The sequence below is a fragment of the Pagrus major genome, chromosome 12 (assembly GCF_040436345.1).
Source record: "Pagrus major chromosome 12, Pma_NU_1.0".
Lineage (NCBI taxonomy): Eukaryota > Metazoa > Chordata > Actinopteri > Spariformes > Sparidae > Pagrus > Pagrus major.
Genome location: NC_133226.1, coordinates 20,799,868 through 20,814,295, shown reverse-complemented (window position 1 = coordinate 20,814,295; position 14,428 = coordinate 20,799,868). Strand labels below are relative to the sequence as shown.

General features: G+C 42.4%; 2 protein-coding genes across 4 annotated transcripts in view; one reads left to right on the top strand and one right to left on the bottom strand.

Annotated features, from left to right (window-relative positions):
• Positions 1–294: 294 nt before the first annotated feature.
• esm1 (endothelial cell-specific molecule 1) lies at positions 295–1,976 on the bottom strand. Its single transcript, XM_073478132.1, has 3 exons — positions 1,577–1,976; positions 1,019–1,162; positions 295–888 (listed from the first exon to the last, which is right to left on the bottom strand). The coding sequence occupies exons 1-3, from the start codon at positions 1,881–1,883 to the stop codon at positions 794–796; spliced, it is 546 nt and encodes a 181-aa protein (XP_073334233.1). The 5' UTR covers positions 1,884–1,976; the 3' UTR covers positions 295–793.
• A 3,211-nt stretch (positions 1,977–5,187) lies between these two features.
• The window catches only part of LOC141005574 (probable E3 ubiquitin-protein ligase HERC1), a 42,667-nt gene continuing 33,426 nt past the window's right edge, over positions 5,188–14,428 (top strand). For all 3 annotated transcript variants that reach the window (XM_073477452.1, XM_073477454.1, XM_073477453.1), the window contains exons 1-13: positions 5,188–5,217; positions 8,906–9,908; positions 10,821–10,916; positions 11,031–11,213; positions 11,544–11,756; positions 11,936–12,034; positions 12,145–12,241; positions 12,351–12,494; positions 12,681–12,808; positions 13,128–13,272; positions 13,412–13,583; positions 13,846–13,980; positions 14,217–14,382. In XM_073477452.1, the coding sequence (XP_073333553.1) occupies positions 8,937–9,908; positions 10,821–10,916; positions 11,031–11,213; positions 11,544–11,756; positions 11,936–12,034; positions 12,145–12,241; positions 12,351–12,494; positions 12,681–12,808; positions 13,128–13,272; positions 13,412–13,583; positions 13,846–13,980; positions 14,217–14,382 (2,550 nt within the window). In that variant the 5' untranslated portion in view covers positions 5,188–5,217; positions 8,906–8,936. The remainder of the gene's footprint in view (positions 5,218–8,905; positions 9,909–10,820; positions 10,917–11,030; positions 11,214–11,543; positions 11,757–11,935; positions 12,035–12,144; positions 12,242–12,350; positions 12,495–12,680; positions 12,809–13,127; positions 13,273–13,411; positions 13,584–13,845; positions 13,981–14,216; positions 14,383–14,428) is intronic.

The window sequence follows — 14,428 nt, the reverse complement described above, 5'->3', positions numbered from 1 at the left end:
TTTGTTACGTGTCTTTAACTTCACAGCTCGTATATTTGTTGATCTACACAGAGAGGTGTAGGTCACACAATCAACTGAATGACATTTATGGATATCATCTACTGTGCACTACGCTTATTTTAGGAATCCATTAACATTTACCTTCAACTGCCAACAGCTGTTCGTAATTATTAATGACCACATTATAAAACCATTCAACAGTGTTTTCTTAGGGTTTTTTTAATACTGCAGTATCAAATGATGCATTGCTAATTAATTTCATACATAATTAGGCAGTGAAAATCAAATGACAAATTCAGTGATAACTTTGGTTTAATTAAAGAGCATTCTTTACATTGGCTGGTGTCATATACATGATATGTTCCATGTCTGCTTTACATCTATACAGTACAAATAAAATATCGATATGGAAAACTGAATCAAGGAAAAATATTGCTGTATCCAGTTTGAAAATAAATGCAAGGCCCTTTCATGTGACATTAACTCTCATTTTTCTCAACGATAATGCATGAAGGCACACTTAATGAGAGAATGGGAACAGACTGCAGGATCATTTTAACTAATTTACTGTATAAACAGATAAACAGAGACAGAGAGAATTTGGAAAGAATAACATAGTCTGCATATTTCATTAGAAAAGATGGTGGTGGTGGTGAAGGACCAAATAAACTTTCCAAATGCCGTAAAAAAGTTTTTTTTTCTCCATCGTTTAACATAATAAAATATATCTTTCAGTTCATTTATAAGTTAATGCTACATTTACACTGAATAGATTCAGCCTTGTCAGCAGTTGTCAGCGAGGGTTGAGCCTCTTCGGAGCCGTGGATCTGTCTGTGTGTTGGTCCGTGCTCTGGGCGGTGCTGACCTCTCCTGAGCCCACTTCGACCCCTGGAAATACAAGAGGAGGAATTCAGTTCATCTCACAACAGAGAAGCCTTTTCATAAGTTAATTTAGTTGCTTTGGGAAGACATTTGACTGATAACACCAACACTGAACAGTCTTCATGGTTACATTTACCTGCTTGTGGCTCATTCTTGAGGTTGCTGGCGATTATGGCGAAGAATTTGAGGTTGAGACAGGCTCCCGTCTCCCTGTCACATATGCCACCTTTGCAGTTGCATGTCTTGCGGCACTCGACCCCGTAGGTCCCGTACAGGCAGTCTGTAAAGAGAGAAAACATTATTGTAGAGTAGTCTGAGCAAAGAGAGGGGGAAATGTTAGTGTAGGACTGGATCTGATATGGGCCCCAATTCACAGTGATCAGGAGAAATGTGCTAAATAGACAAAAAAAAAAAAAAGCAAATTGATGAAAACTCCAAGCATCTAATGGGCTAATCATCAAGTTAAATCATATTTAAAGCAATGCTGCACACATCTGCACATGTGCCTCTTAATCACTTACTTATATTGCAATGATGCATCTGCTATCTGATGTGATAATTCACTAAATAGATCCTAAAACACTGTGATAACATTCTGCATTTGGTGCAGCAGGGTCATCACATAGTCAAAATGCAGCCTACAAGCAGAAACAGCCCACCAACAGGCAGATTTAAATGTTGCATGTGAACATACCTTTGCAGATCCCATATTCGTCTCCGTAATCGTCCTCATCCTTGTAGAACTCGCAGAATAAGCCCGGTCCGCACTTCACCCCGTGCATCCCCGACACCGTGCGGTAGCAGTGCTCCCCTCTGCCCGCTGCACAGACCTGACAACAGCCGCAGTCGTCCAGGACGGTCCGTGTGCAGCGCTGCGTCCCGCCACACCGCTCCGTGTTGCATCTGTCCGGGCAGTTCACCGCGTACTTGACATTGGCGCCCCACGCCTCGGCATCCCGCACCAGAAGTGAAGACAACACAGTGATGAGGAGAAGAGACATGACTAGGATGCGGCTGCAGGCTGAAAGGCTGGCTGGTCTGTTGCTGGATCCTCGGGGAGAGACGGAGAAGCGGAGCACCTCTGGAGGACTTGAGTGGAGTGACCTGTGGTTCATCAGGTTGGATGGTTATCAGCGATGAACAACTTTGTTTTGCACATGACTTGCCCTCGTCAATTTCCTCATTCCGGTGTTGTCGTCCTTTTTTTTTTTTTTTTTTTGTCAGTCAGGCCCCTTTTTTAGAGATCCGGCTTGGAAGTGGGATTTACTCTGGACCGCCATCCAGGAATTGAAATTCGTGTGACCTGATGTCATAAGTTATCTTTGGTTTGTTTTTGTGTTAGGCAGTGACGGAACCCCCCAAACCAGCAGGTCTGTCGTGACTGGCTCAGCTCTGATGGGTTTTATGTGAGGATGTTTTCACAACATCCCATGACTGGAAGCCTTATTGACAATATTTAACACAATAGAAAGATCAACCAGTTTCAACTGAATCATGAAAATAAAAACACAAGAATGAAAGAGGTCATTTTCTTGGGAAATTAATTATTTAACATGACATCTCAAAATGAGTTGAAATTAGTCTTTTATCATATGATTCGACTTGTTTTTTTAACAAGAAGTAACTGACCAGTGGCGGACTCAAGCTGTCAGAGGGGCAAAGAGGCCACCTTTATCACAGTGGAGGGGCCACACAGAGGGCCCTGCGTCATTGCACTGGATTTCATCATATTTTCTCCTCTAGAAGGAGAGGAGTATAGGCACTAGGGCTGCATAATATAGTAAAACAAAAATCATATTGTAAGTATTCTGACAGTATTGTGACTGGCGTATAATTGACATGATTGAAATAGTGTGAATGATTATTTGTGTGTCATAATTTCAATCTTCACTGACAATAAACCCATTTAAATCATGATGATGTGACATTTGTTGGGGTCAACAACATCTGGAGAGCATTGCATATGTGTAGGCTAGGACATCTCTGCAGCTGTCACACCTGCCATCATCAAGAACCTGCAGTTTCTTGTGATTTGGATATTGCACTTTTTGATTATATTTGGATTAATTGTGCAGCCCTAGTAGGCTCTCTACCTGTAAGTGATTTGCACTTGGGCTTTAATCATATCTCCCTTCAGATTTTGTGACAGAGATAGTCTGGTTTTGGGGTGTATTTTCTGCAGCAGAAGCTAAAAAGACAGAGGGAACACTAGAGGCAGCGGTGTGTCTCTACGATCTTCTCACTCCCTCGCAACTACATGGACGGATTATAAATCCATCTGCAACTTCAGCACCACAGACAGCGGCATCAATCGATCAATACACGTCACAGTAAGGTTAATGATATTTGGAGCCATGGGTCATGGATTCCAACTTGCACAAACCTCAGTCAGATAAGTAATTCAAGGGGCTCTATGTTACAATTTGTAGTATTTAACATGTACTTTTTATCGGCCATATGTGAGCGGATTGAAACATGATGTGAAAAATGATACTATACAAGCCTATACAAGCCTGTGGCAGATTTGTTTAAGGTGTTTAATGCTGCCACATGGTGAATTTCTTCATTAAGAACTCGGGTCGTATTTTCTGCAACAGTCCAAAGGATGTGGCTTTATGCACAAGTCCGCTAACATAACTAATGACTTGCTTCCACCACACAGAAAGTTCCATAGAGCCCCTTTAATGACTTAAGCAGTCTAGACTAACATATCTAACTACAAAAAAAAGAGATGCCGGTTAATAAGGAAGCATTCTGGTCATTTGCCCATAAGAGGGATGGCATTCCCTGCCACCCCTCTCAAATCACCTACACTGACTTGAACGACACCATAAAGGGCACTACATAACAAAGTCACAAATTAACTGTTAAATATGCCACCAAATGTAACATGTGACCACATTTCAACCAACTATTAGATTCTGGAGGGTTTTAAATTTCTGAGAAGAGTATGTCCTGTATTGATGTTGATGTTGTTTTTCATTTGTCGTCTTCTGTTTTAAAATGTTGTAACTTTAAAGACAAATAAAGATGTTTTCGTTTGTGTTTTCTCCAAATGAACTGATTGGTAATGCAACAAAAAACATAGTAAGTATAAGGCATAATATTGACAAGCAGGCCTCGATAACACACACAACTGGAGACAAATGAGACCAAATTGGAGCTGCTTCAATGGGGAATTCCCAAAATTGAGCATTACAGTCCTATAGAGTTGGGGGGTATCAGAAGATCTTTACGGAAATAATCAAAATCTAAGCAGCAGAGGCTAACATATCCTGACTTTTAGGTCCAGAAACACTGGGTCCTACATTTCCCACAATGCAATGCTCCCCCCAGAGCCACAGAGTACATTAAAGGGATAGTTCGGGTCTTTCGATGTGGGGTTGTATGAGGTACTTAGCCCTAGTGAGTGTGTTACCTGCAGTAGATGACCGTCAGCTCTCCCCCTGATGTATTGCAGCAAGATGTATTTTAGCCACCTAGAATAAGTCCTACCTAATATATATGAATATATTTAAGTGTACACTATGTTTTCAACTCAACCATAGAAAGTCTTGTTTTTTCTACACACAAGCAGAATGTAGTGTCAAAGGAAAAGGCTGTTTGACGGCAACGTAAAGCACCAAAAATGTTAAAAACATAGCGTACACTTAAGAGGATATATATATTTTAGGTCTGACTTATTTTAGGTGGCTAAAATATATACGTTTGGCTGCTGATATGCTGCTTCTCCACACTTACTTTTAGGTCCAAAAACACTGGGTCCTACATTTCCCACAATGCAATGCTCTCTCCAGAGCCACAGAGTACACTGTGGCTCTCCCGACCGCCATCTACTGCAGATAAGTACCTCATACAACCCCACATCAAAATACCTGAACTATCACTTTAAGCGTCTTTTTTTCACGGGCTGAGTGGTATCAAAGTATCTCAAGCGTGTGTAGAATAAGTGGAATGCCCCTTTAAATAGCCTGGGCCTGTTTTATCTGTTATTCTGTGCAGAGGCACTTAATATCAATAAAAAAAAAAGAAGCTTTTAGATTTTGTGTTACTCTCTGGTTCTTTGTAAAAAAGAGTAAACACACACTGGACAGCGTTCAGTCTGAAAATAGAAGAAAAATAAAAGATATATGACAAAAAAAAAAACATGACAGTCCACACTCCTGGACACAAGATGGCGGCACCGGTTGCCAGCAGCGATGAGAACGTAAAGCCGACGAAGAAGAAGAAGAGGGAAAGAGGAGAAGGTTGATATGATATTCACGTCCAAGGGAGACCTCACTGGGACGGGACAGGTAACGCAAACCATTTATCTGCGGGGGGTTTACAGCCAAGGTAACTTACACGTCTGCTGTCTGTCTTATCTTCACGATATTCACCTGAACGTATCGACTCGACGTTAGCGAGCCGCGGGAGTGTTTTGCCGAGAGCTGTCAGCCAACAAGCGGAGGGGCTTGGTCGGGTTTTTTGACAGCCATGGAAGCAGACTAGCAACTGCACTGCAGCCAGCGTTAGCTCAGCTGTCACCGCAGATGCAGAATAATATCACCGGTGTTTGTGAATGACACGGCGGAGGCTGTGTCTCATATTCACATATCTGGCTGTTTATGTCTGCGTAGCTTAATGGCTTCAACGCAATAATTCGCTAACGTTTACTAACGCCGGAGATGAGAAAAAAACAAACACCTCGACGTTAATGCTACGAAATGTTGACAGACGCTTCTAAGTAAGACGCCGGATAGCAAGGCTGGATAATGTCGTTTATTGTGTGTTAAATTATCCTGTCGGTTCACGTCGTTAGCATGAATGCCCAAGTCGATGCCTAACTTCTGACAACATGACATTGTCGGTGGGCTGTAACGGTGGCTCCCTGCCTTCTTCCCCCTCCTGCAGCCCAAGATAACTAAGCTGTCAGACATTATGTAGCTCATGTTAAGATGAATACACAGCCTTTAAATATCTCCCATTCAGTGCTGACATTAGCAGATAATTCATTTATTTAACAGTGATCTACAGTATGCATCCATTGTCTACCTGCTTATTGTGGTGAGTGTTGTGGCAACTAAGCGTCCTTTGGCCCAGCAACTTCCTCCAGCTCATTTTGGGTGGCACCCATGGGACATGTAGCCTCAGTGGGGGCCTCCTCCCATCAGGGAGCCATCAAAGGGCACCCAGGTGCTTGAAACACCTTGACTGGCTTCAGTCAAGTTGAAGCAGGATGGTTAAGGTCCTCCCCAATAGCTGAGCTTCTCGCTGTCCTCTAGACTCAGGCCAACTGAAGCATAAAAAAACCATCTTGGCCACATGTATGGTCATTATCTAGTAAACCAATTAGAACTTATGATGCCAGGTCTGCACAATTGATTGAAATATAATAAATATTGCAATATGGTTAAGTGCTAGGGCTTGGCAGTATAAAGATATAATATCGTAATCGTGATATGAGACTATAGTCGTAGATTTTGGATATTGTTAAATCGTGATGTAGCATAAATGGTGTTTTGTCCTGGTTTTAAAGGCTGCATTACAGTAAAGTGATGTAATTTTCTGAACTTACCAGACTGTTCTACTCGTTGCAGTGCTTGTCTTTACCCACTTAGATAAATAGTCATCAATAATGTGGATATAATGACTGTCATTGTGTTGATATTTTGTGAAAAAACTAATCGTCACCAATGTTGTCAAAACAGAGAGGGTATTTGTCTCCCAGTTGTAGCATTAATGAAGTGCTTTTGAGGAGATTTAAAAATATCGAGATGTAGCCTAAAAATATTGCGATATCATTTTTAGGCCATATCGCCCAGCCCTACTAAGTGCAGTATCCAAATTGCAAGAAGCTATAAAACAGCATTATAATGAAGATTACAAATCTTGTTCTCCAGATTTAAGAAAACACGTGTGTTTGGTAGACCCCATCAGATGTCACACCATGATGATTTTAATAGTTTTTCTCTGTGAAAAACTATTATCATTATCATTCTTGCTAATTGTGAATCAAATCACAGCCACGCCACCTGTCAAAATGATTTGATTGATCTATGAATAAAAAAAACTAATTTATCAGATGAATCTTCAAGGAAAATAACCCACACTTTTCACCTGCATTGATAGATTTATTAAAAAATGTCGACGTTTCCGTCACAAAGACCTTTCTCAAGACATCATGTCGTACAGTCTCAAAATAGAAGACGGCGTGTCTTAGAAAAGGTCTTTTTGACCTTATTTAATAAATCTATTAACACAGAGGTGATAAGTGCGTGTGGTAAATTAATGGTTTTCTCTGGAGTTAGATTTTTTGCTGGGTTTGATTCCCTGCACCACTAAAAGAGATAAACCAAGAGATGTGCGTGTTGCCGTCGATTCACTTTACTTTAAAATGTAAGCCAGTTTTACTGTCACTGTTCCCTGATATCACTGAAATTGACTTGTCTTCTGATTACACATGCTGCTGCATGTCTTCAATGTCAATTACTGACATTGTATTTCGGTATATGAAGGGTTTCATCATAAGCCTCGAGGACTACAAATGAGCCCAGTTATTAACCTTTATATTTTTATTTTATTTTATATAGCTCACTGGCAAGTTTCTGGGACATTTGGCCCAATTTGTTATCTGTAATCACTAACAGGTAATTAGCTATGTCCCCAGATGGACTGATATTGGTGAACTGTGGTTCCAGTGTTTTTGTCCTACAATCCCTAATAGTTCACAATCAGAGATGATTGCGCCTCATGATGGTTGCTTGCAGTGGTTGTCTGACCGAAGAGCCTATTACTATATCAATGCTTGCTGTTATTTTTGGCCAGAGTGGAAACCATATAGCCCTACAGGCCTCAGGCAAGGCAGGAGAGATGAGGCTCTGTGACTGTGTTTACTGTGGTCAAAGAAGTGGCATGCTCACATGTTTAGCAGCCTGTTATTAGCTTTCTATCACTAGTTTTAAACCTAGAAGGAGTCTCAGCCTTGACCAAAGAGTATGGAGATTTCTTTATTTAACAGCAGATTTTACCAGTTAGTTTAATACTAGCCTAGTTGTTATTACATCTACTCTTTCATGCACTTTAGTTGGATGAATGTGCTTTACCATGGGAATGTAATGCGAGTGTTATTCCCATGAAATCACCCACTAAGGTATGAATGCTAACTAGCATATTGTGACTGTCATGGAATGGGACTGTCACATTTAACCTTCAGTATGGATTACATGGTTTTGAAGGAGTCCAGTCAACAAACCCTTGTATGATTAACTAAAACGCTAAATGGGAAATCCAAAATCTGTATTTCTTTGTTCCAGGAAAGCTTCTCTGTGAATATATATAATTTCCACTCAACAGCAACAACAGACTAGCTCTTTATTTGTTCAGAAAGCAGACTAAAATGCAGACAGACAGTCAGACAGTCAGACAGACAGTCAGACAGACTCGGGGGTTAGGTGGAGCCCCAGTGGTCTTTACATGGGATTGTATTTCAGAGCATCAGGTGACCAACTTGGAGACGCTCACTATGATTACTTCATTTTGACTGAGACAAAGAATATGAATGAATTAGCAGGGGGATCAGCTTATTATCACTCGTGTGCCTAATCTCTCAAAGCAGGTTTCACTCTTTGACCGACCCTATTATGAAGCTTATAATAATAAACCGAATCAGTCCCTCGGTATTGTATAGCATTACAGCTTGTGAGACAAAAGTCTCCCTCATTATTAGTGTGGGTGTGTTGATTAGCTGTTACAGAATCACAGGGTGAGCTGACCTATTTCAGCGGTACCCACTGGGCTTATGCCACTAGCCCGGATGTAATGTATATTGGAGAAGTGCCAACACTAGGGAGAAACCAGACACCTTTACACTGAATTTGCTTGGCAGGAAAACGCATTAGAAGATTGGCTCCCAGCAGCAAATGTTGCCTGTAAAATAATAACGATGAGAGATGACATGGGAATAAAAAACAGCCATTTCATAATCAAGTCTTAGGAAATGATACGTGTGAATTTTTTAATCTTTCTCCGCTTTGTTTTTCAGGTGTACATCCGACTTTAGATAATGCCCAGACATGGTGCCTTGTCAGACCCATGTGTTGCTGAAGTGGCAGGAGCACTTCAATAGCTCCTGGGCAGCTGAAGACAGTGTACAGACAGCCAGGAGGCATGGAGCCGCTACACTCTACAACAAGCTCCTTCACAACAAGGAAGTGGTGACTCTAGCTCAACCTGTTCAAGAACTCGTCGGCCCACGCCTGCCAGACTTCGAGTGCGAGTCCAGTGCCTCGGCGGAGAAGGAAGAGTACCTGTCATCCCTGCTTCACAGCCAGCGATGGCTGGCTCACCGCATGCTGACGCAAACCTCCTACACCTTGGGCCTCCATCACAGGCTGGTAGTTCTCCAAAGGATCTACTACGCACTTCACAGCAAATACCATGACAAATTCCGCGTGCAGCTACCCTCCCAGTCCACAGACAGTGGCACTGAATGTGGGCAACTTGAGCTGGCCTCAGAGCCCTGCCTGCCAGGGGGAACATCCAAAGTAAAGTCAGGTACAGATGTTCTGATCGAGATGGGTGTGAGGACAGGTTTGAGTCTACTCTTCTCGTTACTGCAGCAGAACTGGAGATATGCAGCCTCAGTGCATCCGGAGTCGGTACTTTGCAATGACGTGCTCGCCACGGCGTCCTCGGTACTGACGTCTCTGCCACCGCTCTCTCTGGCCAATGAGAATAAGATCCCGTCAGTCGGGCTGGACTGCCTGGCACAGGTGGCCGACTTCCTGAAGAAGACATCAGTGAGCAGCGGGACCGGTGGGGCGGACCCGACTGGTCGGAGGCTAGCGCTGGAGCTGCTGCTCGGCCTGGCCATGCAGAGAGGCTCTCTAAAGTTTCTGCTGGAGTGGGTGGAGGTAGCCTTGGCTGCTTCCATGTCCTCACCCACCTCTTCACTGTCTTCCTCCTCCTCACTGAGCCCCCAGCAATCATCTGGTGTAGGCTTTGATGTGATCCATCAAACGCTTTTCCAAATGAGGCAATATTCGGTATGTTACGTGTTCTTCAAATTTGAACATTTGTTTTGTGTCTGTTGTTGCCCTCCAGTTTGGAATAATCTTCCTTTGACTTTATATATCATTAGCTATTAACTATTTATCCATCACTGTTATTATTTATACCACTGGTGTCTGTGGACTATTTTTACTTTTCTTTGTCCTGATATCATATGGTAATTTGGATTAATTTGTTTGTGGGACCATAACATGGCATCACCTGGAGTAATCGCCCCTGTTCTGACTGTATGGCAAACTCTTATTTCTTAACAGAGCCTCATAAAGAAAGGCAATCAATAGCCTTTCAGAAGTTCAGATATGTTGACAACTCACTATGAGTTGTTGTCTGCCCATTAAGATTGTCTGTGTGGTTGTTCTGCTCTGCCTTGCTATGTTACTTAATTGTTAGTAATTTTGCATTAATGCATTTCCATTGGCAGTGATAAATCAGGCCCATTGTCTGGAAAGCAGGACAATGGCTCTCCATCCCTGCTGCAGGCTGTCGGTCTCATCTGAATCTTGGAGTGATGCATTAGTGTGCAGATAAGGATTAAGATTGAGTCAGTCTCACTGCCCTCTCTTGATATGTGTATTGAGTCATCCTGTAGCAGACTAATCAGCATTGCAATATTTCTTTCTCAATTGACAACCATGGCTGTGTATTTCCTACATATAATTTAAAACAGAAAGCCCCAAGGAATCACACACGTTTCTGCATCTAAGGACTAGGATCAATTTTTTTTTTTTTTACATTTTTGTCTTTCTTGACTTCGCCTTCTGCCTTATGATGCAGTGACATATCACTACAGCTTTTCATGTTCTGATTTTTACTGCTGGTTTAAAAAATATGGGCGCATAAAACTGTTTGCATCTATGTTGAAGGCTGAACATAAATCTTTTTTCCAGGGTTTCCGTGGGGACTCCGTCAATACTCAGGTGCTGAAGAAGGACGCAGATGGACTTTGTCGACTCTCCCAGGCAGCTCTCTGCCTGTTTGAGGAGGTAAATGAGATTTGAGTCACATACTCGCAAACACATAAAATATTGCCACTATTAGGAGCTTTTATGCTTTGCGGTTACTGACTTTAAGGACTTCACCCTCCTCCCTTTTGACAGATTTGTAATCTAGCATCCTACTGCCTGTGCTCCTGCAGCACTGAGGCAGCAGCTCCTGGCACAGAAAGCGACACAGTCATGGTGTATGTGTGGGGCAGTAACAGCAGCCACCAGCTGGCAGAGGGAACCCTGGAGAAAATCCTGCTGCCAAAGCTGACTCAGGGCTTTAGTGATGCTCAAATGGTATGGCTACGCATAAGATAAGGACCAACATTTTTACCATCTTTCAGGTTTACTTACATTTGTACTTAATTCATTATCATTCTTACAGTTTAGAATATACCGTGCAGTAGAAAATACATAAAAATGCAAAGAAAGAAAATTATTTCACCTTTAAACACCTATAACAGTATCATCTGTTGTATTGACTTCCGAACACGTGGGTTGGAAAAATTGAAAGTGTGCCAGAAACTAAAGCCTTTTTTCTAAAAGATATATCTTTAGAATTGTACTATTCCGCTGCTTTACATCTCACCCTTTAATGTCCTTACTTGCATTCTGCTCTTCTTTTAGATTGAGGCAGGCCAGTACTGTACCTTCTCGGTATCTGCAGATGGCTCGGTGAAAGCCTGTGGAAAAGGCAGCTATGGCCGGCTGGGCCTGGGGGACTCCAACAACCAGTCTATGCCCAAGAAACTTGTGCTGGAACCACATAGGAACATGAAGAAGGTGTCCTCCTCCAAGGGCTCTGATGGTCACACTTTGGCCATCACTCTAGAGGGAGAGGTAAGAAGTTAAAACCACCACTGCTACATGTTTCACATGTTTTATTTTTCTAATTTAACTTGGTTACGGTAGATTCTTGACAGTGACTAATACTGTAAAATTAGTCACTTCCAATTCTTCTGTAGGTGTGAGTGAAATTCTTTCTCATGAATTGTAAAAATTTCCACTATTCCTTTCAGGTGTTCAGCTGGGGTGATGGAGAATATGGGAAACTGGGCCATGGCAACAGTGCAACACAGAAATACCCCAAAATCATACAAGGACCGCTGTTGGGCAAAGTAAGCAAGCAGAAAACCCTGCTTTTGGGAGGGAAGATGGATCTGAAATTTACCATGAGAAAGCCATGTGATTTAACATAATCTATCACATATTAATGTGTCTCCGGCAGGTTGTTGTTTGTGTGTCTGCTGGCTACAGACACAGTGCCGCTGTGACTAATGATGGAGAACTTTACACCTGGGGAGAAGGCGACTTTGGCAGACTTGGTACGTCACTTTTTTCTCAAGTTGCTTGTGCTTATTTGTCTCAACAATTTCAGTGAAATCCTTCCTCCGGTATGTTAGCAACACCTGCTTCTATTCCTCCTCTGTGCAGGTCACAGTGACAGTCAGAGTCGGAACATGCCCACACTGGTAAAGGACATCAGTGGTGTGGGGCAGGTGGCCTGCGGCAGCTCCCACACCATTGCTGTGGCACAAGATGGACGCACTGTGTGGTCCTTTGGAGGAGGAGATAATGGTACGATGACGAGTGACATACAGTTTAATTTAAGCCCATAATGCAATGGCTGTTTTTACTGGTAGACTTTCGTTATTACAGAAAATAAAAATTTGCTTGAGCAAAAAATCTGATTTCAAGGCTATAACACCAACTTTGTTTATTTTTAAACTAATGCTGGGACTCATACATGACTCACCCTTGCAGGTAAACTAGGTCATGGAGACACCAATCGTGTGTATCGCCCCAAGGTCATAGAGGCCCTACATGGATTCATCATCAGGAAAGTGTGTGCTGGCAGCCAGTCATCTCTGGCCCTTACCTCTGCAGGACAGGTGAGATGCAGCGTTTTGGATCAGACATGAATTGCCAATGTCAAAATTGCCTAACACCAAATGATAGTCTTTTTCTGTATTAACTGAAGAACGAAGTTTGCACCTACAGCTCTTTTACAAAACTGATCTGCCCACAAAAAGCAGTGAAAATGTCAAAAACTTTTAACTCAGCTAACTCAGCTCTTTCAATGTTGTCTTTGTGGAAAGCTTTTATTTTGAAGGAGCATATTACCATCACCTCATACATATATAAAGAAAGGACGAGATTGATATTTTTTTCCAATAATTCATACACTTGTGTTAAATCTTATTTATTCAGGTGTTTGCATGGGGCTGTGGCTCGTGTTTAGGATGTGGCTCCTCTGAGACCACCTCTCTGAGACCCAGGTTTATAGAAGACCTGAGTATCACCAAGATCATTGATATCTCATGTGGAGACAGCCACTGTCTGGCTCTGTCCCATGGTAAGAGATCTTCAGCAGTTAAAAGTCAGTTATTTAAAACCTTTTTAGACCTTGCTTTCAGAATGCTGTTTTAATTTGGTGTATAAGTTTGTTAAGGGGCTACTGAGAGTGTGACTGTGCGTTGTTCACCTTTCATCAGAGAATGAAGTGTATGCTTGGGGGAACAACACCATGGGCCAGTGTGGGCAAGGCCACACTTCAACACCGATCACCAAACCGAAGAAAGTGCTTGGTCTGGAGGGGGTATCGATCCAGCAAATCACTGCAGGCACTTCTCACAGCCTGGCTTGGACTGCAGTTCCGACTGACAGGTAGAACCTCATCTTGTTTAAAACCAATTTAAATGTCCATCCACTCAGTGAGCAAGGTCTGCTTTTTTGTAATGGTTGTGTTCTCTTGGTATTGTGACTGTCTCTCTATTCCTCTACACCATAAACATATTTCAGTGGCATTTCTGTGTTGCAGCTTTTCAGTGCTCAGCTTTATTTTAAACTACTGAACTGTTCTTTTCTCATCCCCTGTCATATCTGTGGGTCTACCTTATCAGTCCTGACACATATGTGCTTTTTCCAGGCAACTGGTGGCATGGCACAGGCCCTTTTGTGTCGATTTGGAAGAGAGTACATTCACCTACCTACGCAACTTCTTAGAAAGTTACTGCGATGGCATCGGCGATGACACCCCCCCTGCCCCGTTCTTATCTAAAAGGTAGGAAATCAAATTAACACAGCACTCAATCAGATTATACTGTATAACTTCTTACTCCTTTTAACTCCTTTTTAAAACTTTGTTTGGTATAGAATCACCTGCAGAAAATGTTCTGTTTGGCCCCTTGAACTTGTTGCATCACCATTAACAGCAGGACACGTTCACTTCCCACACATTCACTTCCCCTCCGATCTACTTAACAGACACTCCTAATGCTCTCTGTGTGTATTCCTCAGGGACCACCATCAGTTTCTCTTGCTGTGCATGAAGCTGCTGTCCATCCACTTGTCCTTGGCTCATGCGGGGGGTACTGGTGCCATGGTTCTGGGAGCTCAGGGCAGGCCCCTCAGAAACCTGCTCTTCAGGCTCATAGATACCAACATGCCAGACTCCATACAGCAGGTAAACTTTACAGTCTGTCTGGATTATTGTCAAAATATGCTAATGC